General features: G+C 39.1%; 1 protein-coding gene across 2 annotated transcripts in view; it reads right to left on the bottom strand.

The window, feature by feature from the left end:
* Positions 1–12,727: 12,727 nt before the first annotated feature.
* The window catches only part of LOC149450532 (N-heparan sulfate sulfotransferase 4-like), a 429,028-nt gene continuing 422,898 nt past the window's right edge, over positions 12,728–18,857 (bottom strand). The window contains exons 14-15 of one of the 2 annotated variants that reach the window (XR_016315239.1): positions 16,761–17,262; positions 12,728–13,033 (exon numbers count right to left, since the gene is read on the bottom strand). Coding sequence is in view for 1 of the 2 variants with exons in the window: in XM_089691790.1 (XP_089547916.1) it covers positions 12,992–13,033; positions 17,152–17,262 (153 nt within the window). In the remaining variant the exon portion in view is untranslated. The remainder of the gene's footprint in view (positions 13,034–16,760; positions 17,263–18,857) is intronic. The other variant, XM_089691790.1, reaches the window with a different exon arrangement.

Genomic DNA, 18,857 nt, shown 5'->3' with positions numbered 1-18,857 from the left:
CTGCCGGTTCTCGGCAGTACTTTCCTCATGATCTGACAGCATGAGGAAAGTGCAGCCGAGAACCGGCACTTGCATTTCCCTCTGATCAGCGTGTCATTGGACACCGCTGATCACGTGGTAAAAGGCCGCTGTGATTGGCCTTTTACCACATCACGTGATCAGCCGTGTCCGTAGGACACAGCGTTCACGGAGATCGCCGGGTGCGCGCCCCCTGGGTCGCGCAGGAGAGCGCGTTCTGGGAGGACGTCATATGACGTCCACTCAGAACTGGCCGGCCGCAGTGCAGCCGTCATTCGGCTATCTGCGGTCGGCAACTAGTTAAGTAGCAGAGGGGGTTGTTAATCGGTTTCAGCTGCCTTGGTGTTTATGAAATTAACAACAGGTGCACTAGATGGACAACAATGAAATGACCCCCAAAACAGGAATGGTTTTACAGGTGGAAGCCACTGACATTTTTTCCCCTACTCATCTTTTCTAACTGTTTTTCCCTAGTTTGGCATTTGGCTAGGGTCAATGTCACTACTGGTAGCATGAGGCGATACCTGGACCCTACAGAGGTTGCATAGGCAGTCCAACTCCTCTAAAATGGCACATTAATATGTACCATTGCCAGAAGGTTTGCTGTGTCTCCCAGCACAGTCTCAAGAACATGGAGGAGATTCCAGGAGACAGGCAGTTACTCTAAGAGAGCTGGGCAGGGCTGTAGAGGTCCTTAACCCATCAGTAGGACCAATATCTGCTCCTTTGCGCAAGGAGGAACAGGAAGAGGCACTGCCAGAGCCCTACAAAATGACCTCCAGCAGGCCACTGGTACAAATGTCTCTGACCAAACAATCAGATACAGACTTCATGAGGATTGCCTGAGGGCCCGACATCCTCTAGTGGGCCCTGTGCTCACTGCCCAGCACCATAGAGCTCACTTGGCAGTTTCTATTGAACACCAAAATTGGCAGGTCCACCACTGGCACCCTGTGCTTTTCACAGAAGAGAGCAAGTTTACCCTAAGCACATGTGACAGACATGAAAGGGTTTGGGGAAGCTGTGGAGAACATTATACTGCCTGTAACATCATTTAGCATGGCTGTTTTGGTGGTGGGTCAGTGATTGTCTGGGGAGACATATCCATGGAGGGATGCACAGACCTCTACAGACTAGACAATGGCACCCTGATTGCCATTAGGTATCGAGATGAAATCCTTGGACTCATTGTCAGACCCTACACTGGTGCAATGGGTCCTGGGCTTCTCCTGGTGCATGACAATGCCTGGCCTCATGTGGCGAGAGTATGCAGGATGTTCCTAGAGGATGAAGAAATTGAGACCATTGAATGGCCCCCAGGCTCGCCTGACCTAAATCCCATAGAACACCTCTGGGATATCATGTTTTGGTCCATCGGACACTGCCAGGTTGCACCTCAGACTGTCCAGGAGCTCAGTGATGCCCTGGTCCAGATCTGGGAGGAAATACCCCAGGACACCATCCATTGTCTCATTAGGAGCATGCCTCAACATTGTCAGGCATACATACAAGCATGTGGGGGCCATACAAACTACTGAGTACCATTTTGAGCTGCTGCAATGAAATTTCATCAAAATGGACTAGCCTGCTGCATAATTTTTTCACTTTGATTTTCAGGGTGTCTTTGAATTCAGTCCTCTGTAGGTTGATAATTTTCATTTCCATCAAATGATGGGGCAGACTTACGTTCCTAGCAGTCCCAGTCCATATCAGTATAGATATCCAGCATGATATTTTTCGCCATTGAGATCTGATGTGTTTTCAAAGTGTTCCTTTAATTTTCTTGAGCAGTGTATACTGAACACATTAGAACTATGTTATATGTTACTATGTTACAGGTAAGTGACATGCTAAGGTAAGAAAAGTCTGGAAAAAAAAACACGGGTGGCTCGATCAGCAGAGGCCCAAAATTATTTGTCTATGAATTAGCAGGAGTCATCTGCATTAATAAAACATCAGATTTCTTTATTTCACTAGATAAAATGCATTTCGTGAATTTAAATTGCCACTTCTTTAGGTTAGGGTGACAACATTGATGCCTGTGGATAGAAGTTCCAGAGAGTACAATGACTGTTTAACATAAACAAAAAGCATAATAAGAAAACTTGAAGCATAATAAAATCAGATAAAATGCAATTAAAGATCCAAGGAAAAGGTATGCATAAAGTTTAATAATGTTGATATAGGAAAGTCCCTAAAAAATATGACATATGCAAGATAGCATAAAAATATGTAAGAATAGTATGTGATTAATGTAACACAGAAGAGATATCTGGTAACTATAAGTAACAAATATAGTATACAGTAATGTAGTATACCAGATACCTCTTACCAGTTACTAGATATCTTCAGACTGCTTCACACTTGTAGATGGTAGGTAAATGTAAATATCTCCACATTGATAGACATTTTCTTCTTTCATTTGACAATTTTAAAACTGAAAAGGTTTAATTTTCACAGTATTAAGATATTATGTACTCTTAAATTACCAAAGCTAGAGGGAACAGTTGCTTCTTTAGAGAGCTTAGTAGAACAAGTGATTTCTCTAGATATTCAATCTGTTTTAACACATATTGCTGTAGGAAGAGGGGTATTTGCAGTCACAATTGGAATCAGGACATTTTTGCATGTAGGAGAGGTGAGATCAAGTTTTTAAACCCCTTCTTCTGCCCTTGCGTGCCAATGGAAAAGTTCACACTAATGATTATCCACAGCAGAGATAGTAGGACTAGAACAGTGAGCAGGGATGCTGCCCTTTTAACCCCTGGGGTGGTCACGTGACATCACAGCTTACAGATGACATCACATATAATGTGTAACCCTGTAGATGCTCTTAGATTCCCTAAGCTGTAGAAGTAAATCCAAGGGGAAAATGGTAGGGGCATACAATAAAGAGCAGCAGGGAAACATGAACAAGGGGGTAAAAATTGGCAATGAAGCCAGGGTCACTGATAAGGCAGTACAACCAGCCCTCCTGTGCTGGGCCCGGGCCCCATTAGTTAAAAAGGGAGACCCAGCACCTGCTGAGCAGGAAAGCTGAGTGTACTGCCTTATTGCTGAAACTTGTGACTCTTGTGTCTCCCCCTACAGCACTGCCAGCTTCTACTCCTCTGTCCTACTCTGGCTGTGCTGCAGGGGGATTGGTTCTACTATCTTTCCTCCTCCCCTGCAAGTGCTGACAGCTTCCCTCCTCTTCTCTCCCACTAGTAGATGCTGCGGACATACGGGGGATGGTTCAGGATGGAGAGGAGGAAGGCAGATAAATATGTCAAATATATCGGCCCCTTCCTTTCATGAATGAAGACAGTGAGCAATAAGTGCAGATTATTCATTGTGCCTATTCAACACTGAAGCATAGTAAACTGTGAATGAACAGGAAGCCTCAGAGTGTTTCCCATTCATTCACTGTCCAATGCAGCTGAGGCTGCAGAGAAAGGAACTGAGGATTCTATGTCCTCAGTCCCTTTCTCTGTCTCAAATTTCACCAAAGCCCCCCAACAGGGTAATTAAAATTGTAATAAATAAATAAATAAATAGAATTATAAAAAAAAAATTAAAAGAATTTTCCCTTCTAAAAAGGACTTTTGCTCCCCGAAGAGCAGTCAGCATTTGAATCTCTCTTCAGAGACCATTTGATAGGCAGTGAGGAGTCATAGTGTCTCTGTACCACCTTATTTAACCCCACACATGGTTGTGGGGCACTTGCTGAGCAGTGTCATTCACTTAAATGGGTCTTGTTTCTGTGAAGCATAACATCGCTGCTGTGGCCTTTTGGAGAAAATATTATTTGATATTTTCGGAGGGGGGTTTTCTAGTTAGGTAGGCTGTACGGGGTCCCATTATTTCTAACAGCAGCCCCGGCTGAAGCCCCCACATCTGTAGTGTCACCACTGACATTCAACATGGATAAGGCAATATCTCTCCCCAAGGAAAGATTTCATATATAAAAAACCAATTGTTCTTTACTGTGATAGAAACTTTTATTGTCTGACTAAAGTGTGTCAAGACTTTCTTCTTCATTATGTTGAACTTTTACTTTTTAATCTAATTAACTACTTACTTTATTCCAGTCATCTGTTAATTTCACTTTACAGACTCCTGAATGTAAGTAGAAATCCAGAGTGCATTATATATCAAGTGTCACTTTTGCCTTTTAAGATTTTTTTAGGGAGTTTACTCTTGTGTGAAGAATTAAAATTAGTTTTATGTTATGCAGTCAAAGCAAAAAAGCCTGCATTGAAAAGTAGCTTATGGCAATCCCTGTAAGATGTCCTAACATACAGAGTTACAAAAAATCTCTTAGAACCCCTCACAAATTAACAAAGTCTACTAATATATGCTAAGTTGTGGCATTGGAGGAAGACTAATTAAAAAGGCAAAAAATTGCTTGAACTTCCTCCAGCACTTGACATATATGGACCTTAAAACATTCAAATGATTGTGGAAGAGATAGGTAATTTGACAACTGTGTTATTAGATGAATTACTAAATTGTACATTTGGATTCTCTTCAATGTATGCAAGTGTATTTGCCAAAGCTGTATAGAATCATACATACTGTATTCTTTTCTGGATACCCAAATTTTGCAGATAAAATAGATCTGAATGCAAATGCAATTTTAATTTACCATCAAATAAGATGTTGTATCAGTTTTTGTTACTTTCACCATACAATCCTGTGAGTGTATCTACTTTAACAGAAACATTTACTAAAGCTATGATCTATTGAAATCAATTATCTACTTGCTTTAGTCACATTTTTAGGTACATCTGCTTGTTAATGCTTGTTAGAATGGCAGACAACAAATCATGTAGCTATAACTCAATACATAAAGCATGCAGATATGCATGCTGACAAGTTTGCTTGCTGACATGTCTTTGATAGTGGAATGATAGTTGGTGTCAGCAGGGCTGGTTCTAGACTATTTTGTGCCCTAGGCAAGACTAGCTACTTGCCCCCCTAACCCCCCCCCAAAAAAATTAATAGAAAATATTAAATCAACAAAACATGAAACTGCTAAATTTCTTTTAATTTGCAAAAATAAGTGTGATAAGATGCCAGCAGCACCAATATTAAAGTGGTTGTAAAGGCTCAAGGGTTTTTATCTTCATGTATTCTATGCATGAAGATAAAAAAACCTTCTGTGTGCAACAGTGCCCCCAGCCCCCTCATTACTCACCTGAGCCCCATCGCTATCCAACAATATGCAAAACAGCCTTGGCTGTCCCGGGTCTCTGCCTCCTCATTGGCTGAGACAGCAAGCTGGAACTATTGGCTCCCGCTGCTGTCAATCACATCCAGTCAGCCAATGAGGAGAGGAGGCAGGGCCAAGCTGCGGCTTCATGTGTGAATGGATACATGGAACAGCGGCCTTGGAACAGCCTGCTTAGGTGCCTCCATAGCAAGCTGCTTGCTATGTGGGCACCCAACAGAAAGGAGGAGCCAGGAGTGCTGGCAGGAGACCCAAGAAGAGAAGGATCCAGGCTTCACTGTGCAAAACCACTACACAGAGCAGTTAAGTGTAACATGTTTGTTATTTTAGACAAAAAAAAGGAACATTTAGTATCGCTTTGAAGACAAAATCAGTGTAAAGGACAGACTGTATCTGTGGCTGGCAGTGGCAGGGTGACAGTTGCAGTGATTGGAGGATGATGGATCCACACTCTGACAGATCCCAGGCTGGAATTCCCCAGGCAGTGTGGGGAAATAAAACGCTGTGATAGCAGGCAGCTGAACTGAGCAATCCCACACGGTGACAGATCTGACGCAACACACCACCACCAACACTGACACAGATCAGCAGGTGCTACATGGGCAGGGTGTGAGATTGTGATGATGTCATCACTCACTGACACATTGCACATGTGATGGATGGATGGCTGGCTGGGTCACACTCACACAGACACAAGACATCAGTCAGACATTACCTTCCTCCACAGGCACAGCTCCACCACTGCTGATGGAGGGAAGGGCTGGAACTCCACAGTGATCAGCAGCCACCAGCTGGCTTGCAGTAAGGGACTGAATCTGAGGAGAACACTGGAAGGAACGGCAGCTCAGTTTCTAGACTGGCCCCAGACACCTGTCATTTTCTTTTGTCCTTTCTTCCTCCCTTCTGCCATCTCTCCTCTCAGCTGAGGGATCATTCATGACATGGCAGCATCCCACACAGAGAATGCTGGCCTGTGCTGTGCCCAGGCAGCCCTAGGTGGCAGTGTGCTCTAGGCGGTCACCTAGTAGAAGCACTGGCCCTGGGTGTCAGGCTTGGTAGTTACAGTATTACAGCTGACCTCCTAAAAATTTCAGGCATTATAGTCTTAGGGGTTTACAGAAGCATAAAAATGTCAAATATAAAAAAAAAAAATCTAGCAAGTGGGTGAAAACATAAAGTGAAGTCAAAGCTGAAAGGCAGATTTACTCAAGCTGATAGAAAGGAAAAAAGTCAGTGGCAATAATGCAATCTTTAAAATTTTGAAAAAAAAGTGGAAAAAAAATGCTTGATTTGAGAAATCTTTTTTCTCTGACATGGCTGTGTGAAAGTTTAGCATACACATCAGTTTATTTTGCCTTGCAACAGTGGTTCAGGCTGGTGGTGTAGTGGTATGGAGAATGTTTTTGCTGGTTTAAGGCCTCTTAATACTACCTGAGCATCACCATAAAGTCACAAGGTTGTTAACCTTAATGCATTACTCTAAATAATGTAAAAACATTCAACTTGCTGTTTGTTCGCACCACTATCTTCCCCCCCTTGATCTAGCTCTGTGCCTGGCTGCAGCAGTACTTGTCTCTCTCCTTGCTCTCACAGGACAGACTGTGAGCCTTTGTCTCCTGCTTCTGTCAATCAAATCCTCCAGCGGTGGAGCTGGGGGGTACAGCCATACCACTGTGTGTGTCTATGAAACTGATGTGATGCACTGAAAGTGTATGATGCTACAGTGTCAGCATGGGCCAAAACCAAAGATTGGTTGCTTTTAATATTTTCATTTTGCATAAATCTTCAGATTTTTTTACAGAGTAAAATCTAGGGCACAATTTAACATAAGAGTAATTTTATGCTATCTGAGTGAACCTGTGTTTGATTGAAATCCCCAGTCAGCTTATGGGAAAGAGCAGAAATTCAGATATGCTTATGTATTTGTAGGATAGAATTAATTTTAATTTTTAGCTGTTTGCTGTGTCCATGAGATAATTTTTTTATGCAGATCACCTAATACCTATACGTTAAAATTAAAAATACAATGCCTACTTTGGAAAATATTAATTTTAAATAAATGCAGTAATGTATTACAAAGTTCACCTCGATATGGAACGCTGAGTTACTTTACATATCTTAATTATTCCTACCATGTCACAATATACATATATACTGCAATATATATATTGACAAACCTGAGTTTTATAGAACATTTTTTAGCTCTTTACATGAAAGTAAGATTAATAACATAACTTACATTACAAAATCTTCAGTTTTACTCAAATTAGCTGTTGCAAAACTGAATACACCTCACAACAAAAACTACTACATCCAGTATTTTGTATGACCTCCATGATTTGTAGAGACAGCACCAAGTCTTCTAGGCATGGAATTAACATGTTTGTGACCTATTGCAACACCTATCTTTTTCCATTCTTCAAGAATGACCTCTTTTAGAGCCTGGATGCTCGATGGAGAGCGATGCCCAACTTGTCTCTTCAGAATTTCCCATAGGTGTTCAATTGGGTTCAGATCAGGAGACATACTTGGCCACTGAATTACTATCACCCTGTTTTTCTTTGGAAATGCAACAAAGGCCTTAGGTGTGTGTTTTGGATCATTGTCATTTTGGAAAGTGCATGACGACCAAGTGGTGGTAGCATCTTCCCTTTCAATATACTGTAAAACAGTACATCTGTGAATTCATGATACCATCAATAAATGCAGCCCTACAGAAGGACACTACCACCATCATGTTTCACTGTAGGCACCACCCATGCATTTTTCTTTGTACTCCTCACCTTTGCAACACCATACAGTTTTTAAGCCATCAGCTCCAAGAATATTTGTCTTGGTCTCATCACTCCAGAGTACAGAGTCCCAGTAGTTTTCTTCTTTTTCAGCATGGGCCCTGGCAAATTCTAGGCGGGCTTTTTTGTGCATGGGCTTTAGTAGAGGCTTCCTTTGTGGACAACACCCATGTCATTCCTCTGCAGTGTAAGTCGTATTGTGTCACAGGAAACAATCACCCCAGTTTGGCATTCTACTTCTTTGGCTAGCTGCAGTGAACTTGCATGGCAATTTTCTGCAAACTTTCTCATCAGAAGATGCTCCAGTCGAGGTGTTCACTTCCATGGACCACCTGGATGTCTCTGTGAGATGGTTGCAGTTCCAACTTTGTTACATTTTTGTATCACTTTTGCTACAGTATTCTGACTTATAAGTAAAGCTTTGCTGATCTTCTTGTAGCCTTCACTTTTCCTGTGTAAAGGAATTATTTTCTTTCTCGGGCTTTGTGACATTTTTCCTCCATGTGGTGCCATTGCCGACAACATGAAATGGGAAGGGGTTTTCTTTGTTAAGTAACACCATTTTATTATCAACTGTCTGCTGGACACCTATTTAATGAATAATTATATATATATATATATATATATATATATATATATATATAGTATATAATTAGAGATGAGCGAATCGAACCAGGCGAACCGGAATTCGATACGAATTTCAGGAAAAATTCGATTCGCGTCGAATCCGAATATTTGCCTACTTCGGGTGCGCGAATCGGATTTTTCCCGATCAGCCGGCAAAAGTGTCCCTGCAGAGAGCTCCGCTATTTCTGACATTTCTCTGACAGTTCCTTCACATGTACAGCGGTTGAAACATTGTATCTATTAGTTTCCATTTAGGATACAGATGTTTCAACCGCTGTACATGTGAAGAAGCTGTCAGAGAACTGTCAGAAATAGAGGAACTCTGCACATACACTTTTTGCCGGTTTGGAATTCTTATTTTCATCCTACTTCTTCTTCTTCTTCTTCATCCTCATCCTCAGAAGAAGAAGAAGAGGATGAGGATGAGGATGTAGAAGAAGAAGAAGAAGAAGTAGGATGAAAATAAGAAGAATTCCAAGCCGGCAAAAAGTGTATCTGCAGAGCTCCTCTATTCTGCAGATACACTTAGAGGAGCTCTGCAGATACACTTAGAGGAGCTCTGCAGATACACTTTTTGCCGGCTTGGAATTAATCTTATTTTCATCCTACTTCTTCTTCTTCTTCTTCTTCATCCTCATCCTCAGAAGAAGAAGAAGAGGATGAGGATGAAGAAGAAGAAGTAGGATGAAAATAAGAATAATTCCAAGCCGGCAAAAAGTGTATCTGCAGAGCTCCTCTATTCTGCAGATACACTTAGAGGAGCTCTGCAGATACACTTTTTGCCGGCTTGGAATTAATCTTATTTTCATCCTACTTCTTCTTCTTCTTCTTCTTCATCCTCATCCTCAGAAGAAGAAGAAGAGGATGAGGATGAAGAAGAAGAAGTAGGATGAAAATAAGAATAATTCCAAGCCGGCAAAAAGTGTATCTGCAGAGCTCCTCTATTCTGCAGATACACTTAGAGGAGCTCTGCAGATACACTTAGAGGAGCTTTGCAGATACACATTTTGCCGGCTTGGAATTAATCTTATTTTCATCCTACTTATTCTTCTTCTTCTTCATCCTCATCCTCATCCTCAGAAGAAGAAGAGGATGATGATGAGGATGAAGAAATAGAAGAAGAAGAAGAAGTAGGATGAAAATAAGAATAATTCCAAGCCGGCAAAAAGTGTATCTGCAGAGCTCCTCTATTCTGCAGATACACTTAGAGGAGCTCTGCAGATACACTTTTTGCCGGCTTGGAATTAATCTTATTTTCATCCTACTTCTTCTTCTTCTTCTTCATCCTCATCCTCAGAAGAAGAAGAAGAGGATGAGGATGAAGAAGAAGTAGGATGAAAATAAGAATAATTCCAAGCCGGCAAAAAGTGTATCTGCAGAGCTCCTCTAAGTGTATCTGCAGAGCTCCGCTATTTCTGTCAGTACTGTGACATTCACTCCATACAGCGGTTGAAACATTGTATCTATTTGTTTCCATAAATGGATCCATTTATGGAAACAAATAGATACAATGTTTCAACCGCTGTATGGAGTGAATGTCCCAGAACTGTCAGAAATAGCCTATTTCTGACAGTTCTGTGACATTCACTCCATACAGCGGTTGAAACCGCTGTATGGAGTGAATGTCACAGAACTGTCAGAAATAGACAGAAACTGTCACAGAACTGTCCTTCTTCTCATCCTTCTCCTTCTTCTCATCCTTCTTCTCATCCTTCTCCTTCTTCTCATCCTTCTCCTTCTTCTCATCCTTCTCCTTCTTCTCATCCTTCTCCTTCTTCTCATCCTTCTCCTCATCCTTCTCCTTCTTCTCATCCTTCTCCTTCTTCTCATCCTTCTCCTTCTTCTCATCCTTCTTCTTCTTCTCATCCTTCTCCTTCTTCTCATCCTTCTCCTTCTTCTCATCCTTCTTCTCATCCTTCTCCTTCTTCTCATCCTTCTCCTTCTTCTCATCCTTCTCCTTCTTCTCATCCTTCTCCTTCTTCTCATCCTTCTCCTTCTCCATCTTCTCATCCTTCTCCTTCTTCTCATCCTTCTCCTTCTCCTTCTTCTCATCGTTCTCCTTCTTCTCATCCTTCTCCTTCTTCTCATCCTTCTCCTTCTTCTCATCCTTCTCCTTCTCCTTCTTCTCATCCTTCTCCTTCTCCTTCTCCTTCCTCATCTCCAAGGGCATTTAAATTAAAGGTACAGTGTTCTACACTAATTTAAAGGCTCTCTGAAGCCTAGAAACCCTTTTTATAAGTTAACTTCGTAGCGAATTAATTCGCATCGAATCGAATTTCTTCCTGAAATTCGGCGAATCAGCCGAATCGAATTTTTGAATAATTCGCTCATCTCTATATATAATTTTTTTTTGTAGCGTTCATCATAAAAAAAAGTCCTTGAGCTTAACTCACGTAGCCATTTTTACGCCTAAGAGGAGCATCTTGAAAATATAAAGTAATGCATCTGTTGCAGGCAAGAGGAAGCATTTCTTCTGCTTACCTTCCCTCCCACCCCAAGTTGATTCTGTACATACTTTTCTTTTGACTAGAGGTGCAAAATACAAACACCTGGAGTAATGAAGAGCCTACAGATATCAGAAGTACATTTGAATGCCTTCATGTAAATGAGGGGCTATTACTAAACTTGCAAGGCATGTGTTTAATACTTTGATAAATTTTGCCAGACAGCATTAATAAAGCAAAAATTTACCACGGATAGCCATTGAGCTATACTTCAGGGAAGCCTTCTACAATCTATTGTTTTAGCTGTGGTGTTTACTAGGATGTCACATAACGAGCCCTGTAAATATACCAGATTGGCTAACCTCAATTACGAGGCAGACTTTTATGAGATAACAAGATAAGAGTCAGACCAGAACTACATTCTGGGCTAATATATATTTAAGATTTTTTGCTGCAGGACTACTGGTATCTTTGTCTCAGTGACTTAGTGGTGCCCCAGCAGTGCAGTGGGAAGGCATTTAACACCAAAGCAGGGAATGAGCAAAATTTGCCCAGGGTTCTACCTCAGGAGTCAGGTCAGCAGTGCCCACACTTTACACCTATGCAGAGGTCCCTGCATTGCCCTGGGTTGTGTTCCCCATGACTAAACAGGAGCACCTGCATAGCAATAACATGACATTTCTAAGATTTCTAAGGAGGAGAAAGTGTGTGCTGAAAAGGGAGTTTGTTAAAAAGGAGGATACATGTGTGCATTTTACGCTTAGGTTGTGTAAAAGAAAAAGAGAAGTGCACTTCCTCCAACTGCTGGTTCTATTAACCAATCAATAGGAATTGTTTCACTACCTAATTATTTGTAAAACACAAACACCTGGTGAAGTATATAATCAAATCCCACATTTCAAAAATTGGTCACCCAACCCAAGCATGAAGTGTTAGAGCTGCGAATTGGATGCATTCTGAACCGCATTCAATTTGCATGGCATGTGAAAGAACATTGCATCAGAGTTTACATTTATTGTGAATTGAAAATGAGTCCTGTCAGCTTTCTAAGCAGTGCGGTCCTGCTCAGGTATGAATTCAAGCTCATTGACTTCTATGGGAACTCCTCTGAATCGCACATGTCTTTGAGTTGTGAACAGGATAAAATCCTGACCTGATCCTGATGTAAACATGACCTGATCCTGATGTAAACCTAACCTGAAACGCTGAACAGCTACTTTGTCAATCAGCTGTGAAAACGGAGAAGCTCCCATATGTGAATCCACACTTATGCATACTATACATTACAGAGCACATCTACACTTTACATAAAAAAAAGTATATATACACTTTTGAAAATACTGTGTGGGAACTGTTTGACTTTCCAAAGAACGTATTACTCTGTTTGGCCAGTCTAGTAATCCATGCACCCCTACTAGTCAGATTGCTGACTTCCATCTTGATCAAGAAGTCTTGATGTGTTCTCTAGCACATGATTGGTTTAAATGCTAGTTCTCTTGGTCCCAGCTTAGGTAGTGTCATATGGGAGTTTCATAACAGGACTGATTTAGATACTTACACTAGGTGGTTTTGCACTGAGCCATCTAAACTACAATTACTTTTATTTTAAAAAAGTGTATATTTTGAGGCTATAATATCAACATAAACTTTTATTGGAGAATATATGACATACCAGTTTTAATAAAAAGCATAAATAAAAAGAATTTTTAGGGTTTTTTTGCAATTCATTTTGTTTATATATAGTAAATACACATTAATTACAATTGCAATAAAAAATAAATATTTCTCAATAAGTGAAAAAATTTACACATTTTCCATCCTTCTTTTATATTATATAAATGGTTCTCAAGAAGACTTTATTCAGCAAACGGCTGGAGATCTTCAGTTTCTTTTTTTATTTAGCGTAGCCCACATGTTGAGGTCTGGATTAAATTTATACACTGAAAAGAACAAGAGAAACAACTTAGACAAAAAGAAGGGAAAAACCAATACTTGTTTAATGCATCTTATATCAAATACATTAAGAAACAGACGTATATGCAACAGCCCTTATATACAAAAGGTTTTAAGGCATAAAACAGCCAATATTGTATCCTAAACTTGAGGAAGATAGGTCATCATGAAGCACAATAGCGTCCAGCTTTATAGCTAGGTGATAATTTGGCTAAAACCTATCCATCACACAACCTACCATTACATATATCCTTCAGAGATTCCAACATCAGCATTATTAGTAACAAAATCTTGGGTCCCTTACATAGGCGTAGTCGCCACTAAGTACACTATGTAAAACATTTTTTAGTGGAAAAATATACTGTATAATCAGAACTACAAAATTAATTTGTTATCTGATCAAACTTAAAGTAGACATTTAGTCTATCTAATACCCTACCTTTTAAATGCTGCTTTATCATTGCCTTGTATACATTTAGGTGTAAATTATAAATACCTTTTTCATGATCTTCTATGCAGTCATGTGACCTCAAAGCTTGGTCTCCTCTGTCCCAACAACCAGGCTGATTCAAAGCCTGGGCAACAGATTTTTTTTGTGTTGCCTAGGGTAGCACAATTTCTATATACACTCTTTCCCAAGGCAATGGGAAGGTGGCATTTAAAAAGTTAGGTATTGGATAATCTAAACTTCTACTTTAAAACTTTGAACCATTTCTACTGTCCATAAAGCATTATCTTTTTTTTTGCCACAGCAGACCCCATTATTCACTCTATACTGCTATAAGCAAACTGCCAAAGGAGGCCCCTGAAATGACTTATCAACCTACTTTCTTCTGAGTGAAGATGCAGCAGGACAGCATCTCCCCTCCACTGAGCTAGGAAGCCCTTGAAACATGGAATCTTCTCCCATGCGGGGAGAAAATCCCTAATTATGTACAGTAAAATATTCCTGTAGCAATAACTTTGTTATGATTTGCTATATAGTTTTATTTTTTTCTTCAAAGTGAGTCTTATTAATGGAAATACTTGCTTTAGAAATATTATGTTCAAGTGGCCATTTCTGGCTCCAAGGCCACAAAACAATCTCAGGATAGTAACATCACTTATGGAAAATGTGAGAAAACGTAGAACTAATTTGCACTTCATGAATCAAGAAATGTCTGCTTCTGTCTGATTCCTAAAATTTGTGTGACTGATTACATTTAAAATTGCAATACAAATAATAAATGCTGACAATGACAGAATAGTGCTGCCCTTTTATATTGCATTGCTCCAATCTTCCAAACACTCCATTGATATGCTGGAACCAGGTGCTGGCTTGGAGTCCATCATTCCTTCAAGCAAAGCTCAAATATAATCCAAACAAAAGCCCACACACTAATGATGTCTTCACATCTGGCAAAATTTTAATCAGCTGATAAGGTTCAGCACATGGTTCTGCCCCAAGGACCACCCCTCTAACATGTTTCACCTGATGGGCTTGATCAAAGAAGTTCTGCTATCAACCCATCAGATCAGTAAGTGAATAATTTTAGAGGGTGGTCCTGGGGACAGGATCACATGGTGAAGCTTGTTGGCTGAGTAAAGTTTTGCCTGTGAAGAGATCATTTGTGTGTGGCTTTTCCTTTGTATTATACAAAGATTCGGATGGAAGTAATGGGTTTCACAAAACATAATTCAAAGGATAGGGCACATTTATATTATATGAGCTCTCATGTGGCAACTTTCAAAATCCTTTGTCCATTGACACTTTCCAGTTTTAAAAAGAAAATAGTGACCTTAAGTCTCAGACCTTTACCATTCTAGCCATTTGCTCAGAGAATTATGTAGGCCATGATGGAAAATCTTTTCTTTTGTATTTTTTACTGCAGGAGAAATACAACATATAGCCAAAAAAGGAAGTACTTGCTGGCCCTGTAGTGGAACTTAAGACATGCTAATAGGGCCTCAAGCAATTTTATTCCATAAGTCATTCTATGCAGCATTATATAAGCATTGATGGATTTAACATGTCTTAATTGCTACTGCGGTGTGAATTTAGTCTGTTATGTTATTCTCAAAACCAAATAGGTATATGCAAAAAAGTGTGAAAAAGCCAATGAGCACCAAATAAAATCTCAATGGCCATGTAAGTAGCAGGAAAAAGCAGGAAACTACTATCGGTAGTCAGGGCTCTAGCTTTACTGTGTCAGAACTAATCACAGTTGTTTGTTGATATCATTTGCAATAGTGTCCTTGCTTTTCATATGGAGCTTCTTCTTATGCTTATACATGGGCAAAGTTTATTTGACTCCTGTTCAAAAAAAAAGTCTTTACAAACATAGAAGTAGGTTTATAGACCCTGTGCAAAACACAGCAGCTTTATGTGAACCTAATGGGTCTGAGGAACCCTGCATCCCATCTGTGGCAGTTTCCCTACAAGTGGTACTTGATAGTCAAAAGAATTTAGTTGGATTAAAAACTAATATATAGTTAGGCAGTTAAAGAAGACCTCCAAATCACAAGAAAAAAAAAAAGCAAATCGGTTTGTAAAACCATAGTGTAAATGCTGTATTTTGAAATGCCTGCTGGGATCTGTTGAGATCTTGCTTAGCTCAATAAGCTAATGAGTTCCCCAAACAATCAGAATAATAGCTAAAGACAGCGTCAGAGTCTCTAGTCCATTGTATTTTCTTTCTTACATACAAATCATTTGCCTGTTATATTTATAGCACCATTTATTGATTGCACCATTTATTGGTTGTCTGTAGAGGACTAACTGCTAGATTGTCATTTAAAAAGTATTCAGAATAGGTAAAAATGTCATAATCATAAATCCACTTTTGGCTGATCAAATACAAACCCATAGTAGAGACAAGTGGTATTATTATACTTGTTAGAGGACTGCATTCTTATGCTTTACATTTTTATAGTATATAGTCTACAAATACATGACCTACATAAATATGGTGGAATATTAAGTCCTAACAGTATAAGGAAAAAAAAACAATGTTACGTAATTTTTGCTTATACTCATTAGTGTCAATGCACAAATGAATAAATAATATTTGTATTATTTCATTTAACTCAAATTTTACAATCAGTTTATATCTTTGGAATACTGCAAAACTACATTCAAAAGAATTATAGAACTGCTCAAATTCCTGTGCATTAGTCAGCTCAGCACTAAAGACTTTGGAAGTAAAAACTGATAATTGGGTTCTTAACGTTTAGCCATTGTGACTCAGTAAGTATAATTGAACTGAAAGCTTTTGTACAGTGATGACCTTTCAAGGATTACTATAAAGCTCTGGTGACATTATGGCAAAGACTGCAGTCAGATTTTCAGTCAAAAAATACAATCAAATAGACTTTTAGGCACTAGATGTGTACTATGGGAAAAAAAAAATCATCATTGACCAAAAAGGAAAAAAATACATGATTTATACAGCACTTCTAAGAGCTGCAGGAAGCTATTATTGAACTAAATTCTTTTGAACATCACAGCCGGAGGTGCTACACATAGTGAACCCTATTGCTTTTGCAAAACCATTATAAATGTGTATAGCAAAATCACAATATCAAGAATGTGATTGGTGAGGAAACATAATCTGGCAGGCATTGTAAATGGTTGAAATAAACCTTAAAGTACTGCATGAATGATAAAGCGTTCAAAAAATGGTATTTTCTTATGAAGATGTATACTAATTTATTCAATCTCATTGTAAAACTAACCTTCAAATCCACTGCATCTACTTCTGCTTTGGTTCTCTCAGACAGTAGTGCATGTTGTATTAAATGAAGGATTCCAATCATAAAACAGTTACTGGAAGTCTCTTTTTATCAAAGGAAATGGGTGCAGTGCGAGTCCAATGTTAAATGTAGGATATTACCTTCAATTATAGCAAATCTCAGCTCAGGTACTGAGATTGATCTGACAGTAATAGTGCTCATAAGTGGCACCCTGTGCATAAATAAGTGTTCTTGGGTTTTGTGAATCGTTCTGGGAACTGTGACTAATATTTGTAAGTGTGAGGGAAGAGAATTGTTTCTATTTTTTTTTTCTTAGCGGAGAAACCACAAGGCAGAAATTGTGCATTAGTCGATGTCTTCAATGCTATCTCACTTTCTGGAGCTCCTGTCTCAGCCAGGATGGTAATGGTAGTCCCAGTCTATGTAGAAGTTTGGACAATTCGATGTTGTGGTCCCGGTAATAGCTTGAGAGAAAAAATCTTGACTGAAAAAAAAAAAAAGTTGGTGGTTGTAACAACTTATTGTCAATACAGGTTTTTTTTTACAGTAATTCTTACAGTAATTCATTTTTTATAATTACAGAGTTGTTGAAAAATGCATTATTCATTAGAAAGCTGCTCAGGCAAATGAAGATTTGAGTACAAAATAGTGAGTGTTATCAAGGACAGCATTAAGACAAAAACTTTTTTTTTAGGTTTATATTTTTAGTTTTGGATAGAGTGCTGAAGGATTAGAACTCCTGCTGGAATTATTGAAAAATGCATTATTCATTAGAAAGCTGCTCAGGCAACTGAAGATTTGAGTATAAAATAGTGACTGCTATCAAGAACAACCTTAAGACAAAAACTTTTTTATTTTGTTTTTTATTAGTGGTGAAGGATTAGAACTCCTTTTGGGTTTTTATTGCTCTCCAGGGTCCGTATAGAGGGATTTAACCATACTTCCTCTGCTGCTGACAGTCTCACCACACAGGAAGTCTAGCCCTCTCATTTTCTACTAAAGAAAATAAAAACATTTATATCTCTGTTGCTGTTGAAAAGTTTCTTTCATTTCCCATCTGGTAAAATATTGCCAGGAAGTGTGGGTAAATCGTTGTAATGGAGCCCCAGATAGCAATAAAATAAGACAGGGATATTACTCTTTGCCATTCTATTTAAAACTAATTGGTTGGACATACAATGTAATGGAATAATATCTGGTACCCCATCATTCATAAAATATCTAAACATTATGCACTAACATTTGTGTCATGGCAGCAGAGTTAGCAAACTGAAAATCAATACAGACATGTCCACTGTAAGAGCTAAGGATAATTGGGAAAACATTAATTTCCTGAACAAATGCTGCCCCAGGGGAAAAAATTGCTTAATAATAATAGCCGGCAATGAGACTAGCCTAAGAAAACACTAATAGCAGAAGGACAGAGTTTTTGTTGCTATATATGCCCTTTGTTGCTATATATGCCCTTTTTTGAGATGTTACCTCCATTTCTGTTTAGCAGGTATCAGATAGAACTTGCACTGAAGAAAAGAAAATGTAGTACACTTTATTGAGATCAGGACCATGCTAGTTTTAGCCCACTTCATCTTTAAACACCATCTAATTTCTGGCGGTTATAATGGCTGGTATCAATATAAAGCTTGCTGAACTTCTTGAGAAACAGGATCACTGGAACATTTCAGACTGTGATGTGGGTTTTAGATTATTTGTAATCTCTACTGAAGAGAACAGTAGACAGCCTGGAGCTACCTGATCCTTGTGAAATGAGAAATGTCTATACAGTGTAGCACATATTCTCAGAGTTTATTATAATTTGTTGATAATTTTGCCTGAAGATTTATTTATGCTTTATTGCACTATATATTGAATGAATCGCTAAAGATGTTAGTGCATACTGTATAGCTTTAATCTGTATAACTGATCTCCATGTAATGAATCAAGTCATGTCAAGTCCTTTGGCCAGGTTTAACATAGCTGGACAACTGTTAACTGCAATAAAGAATTGAATTTGAGTAACCAGGAAAATAGTACCATATCTACTATGCTTGATACATAAAGACTCGAGACAAATTATTGGTC

The sequence above is a fragment of the Staurois parvus genome, unplaced genomic scaffold (genome assembly GCF_062004578.1).
Source record: "Staurois parvus isolate SC_StPar_1 unplaced genomic scaffold, SC_StPar_1.0 ptg000572l, whole genome shotgun sequence".
In the NCBI taxonomy this organism is placed as follows: domain Eukaryota; kingdom Metazoa; phylum Chordata; class Amphibia; order Anura; family Ranidae; genus Staurois; species Staurois parvus.
Note: the sequence above shows the minus strand (reverse complement) of the source record. Positions and strands in the feature narration are given on the sequence as shown.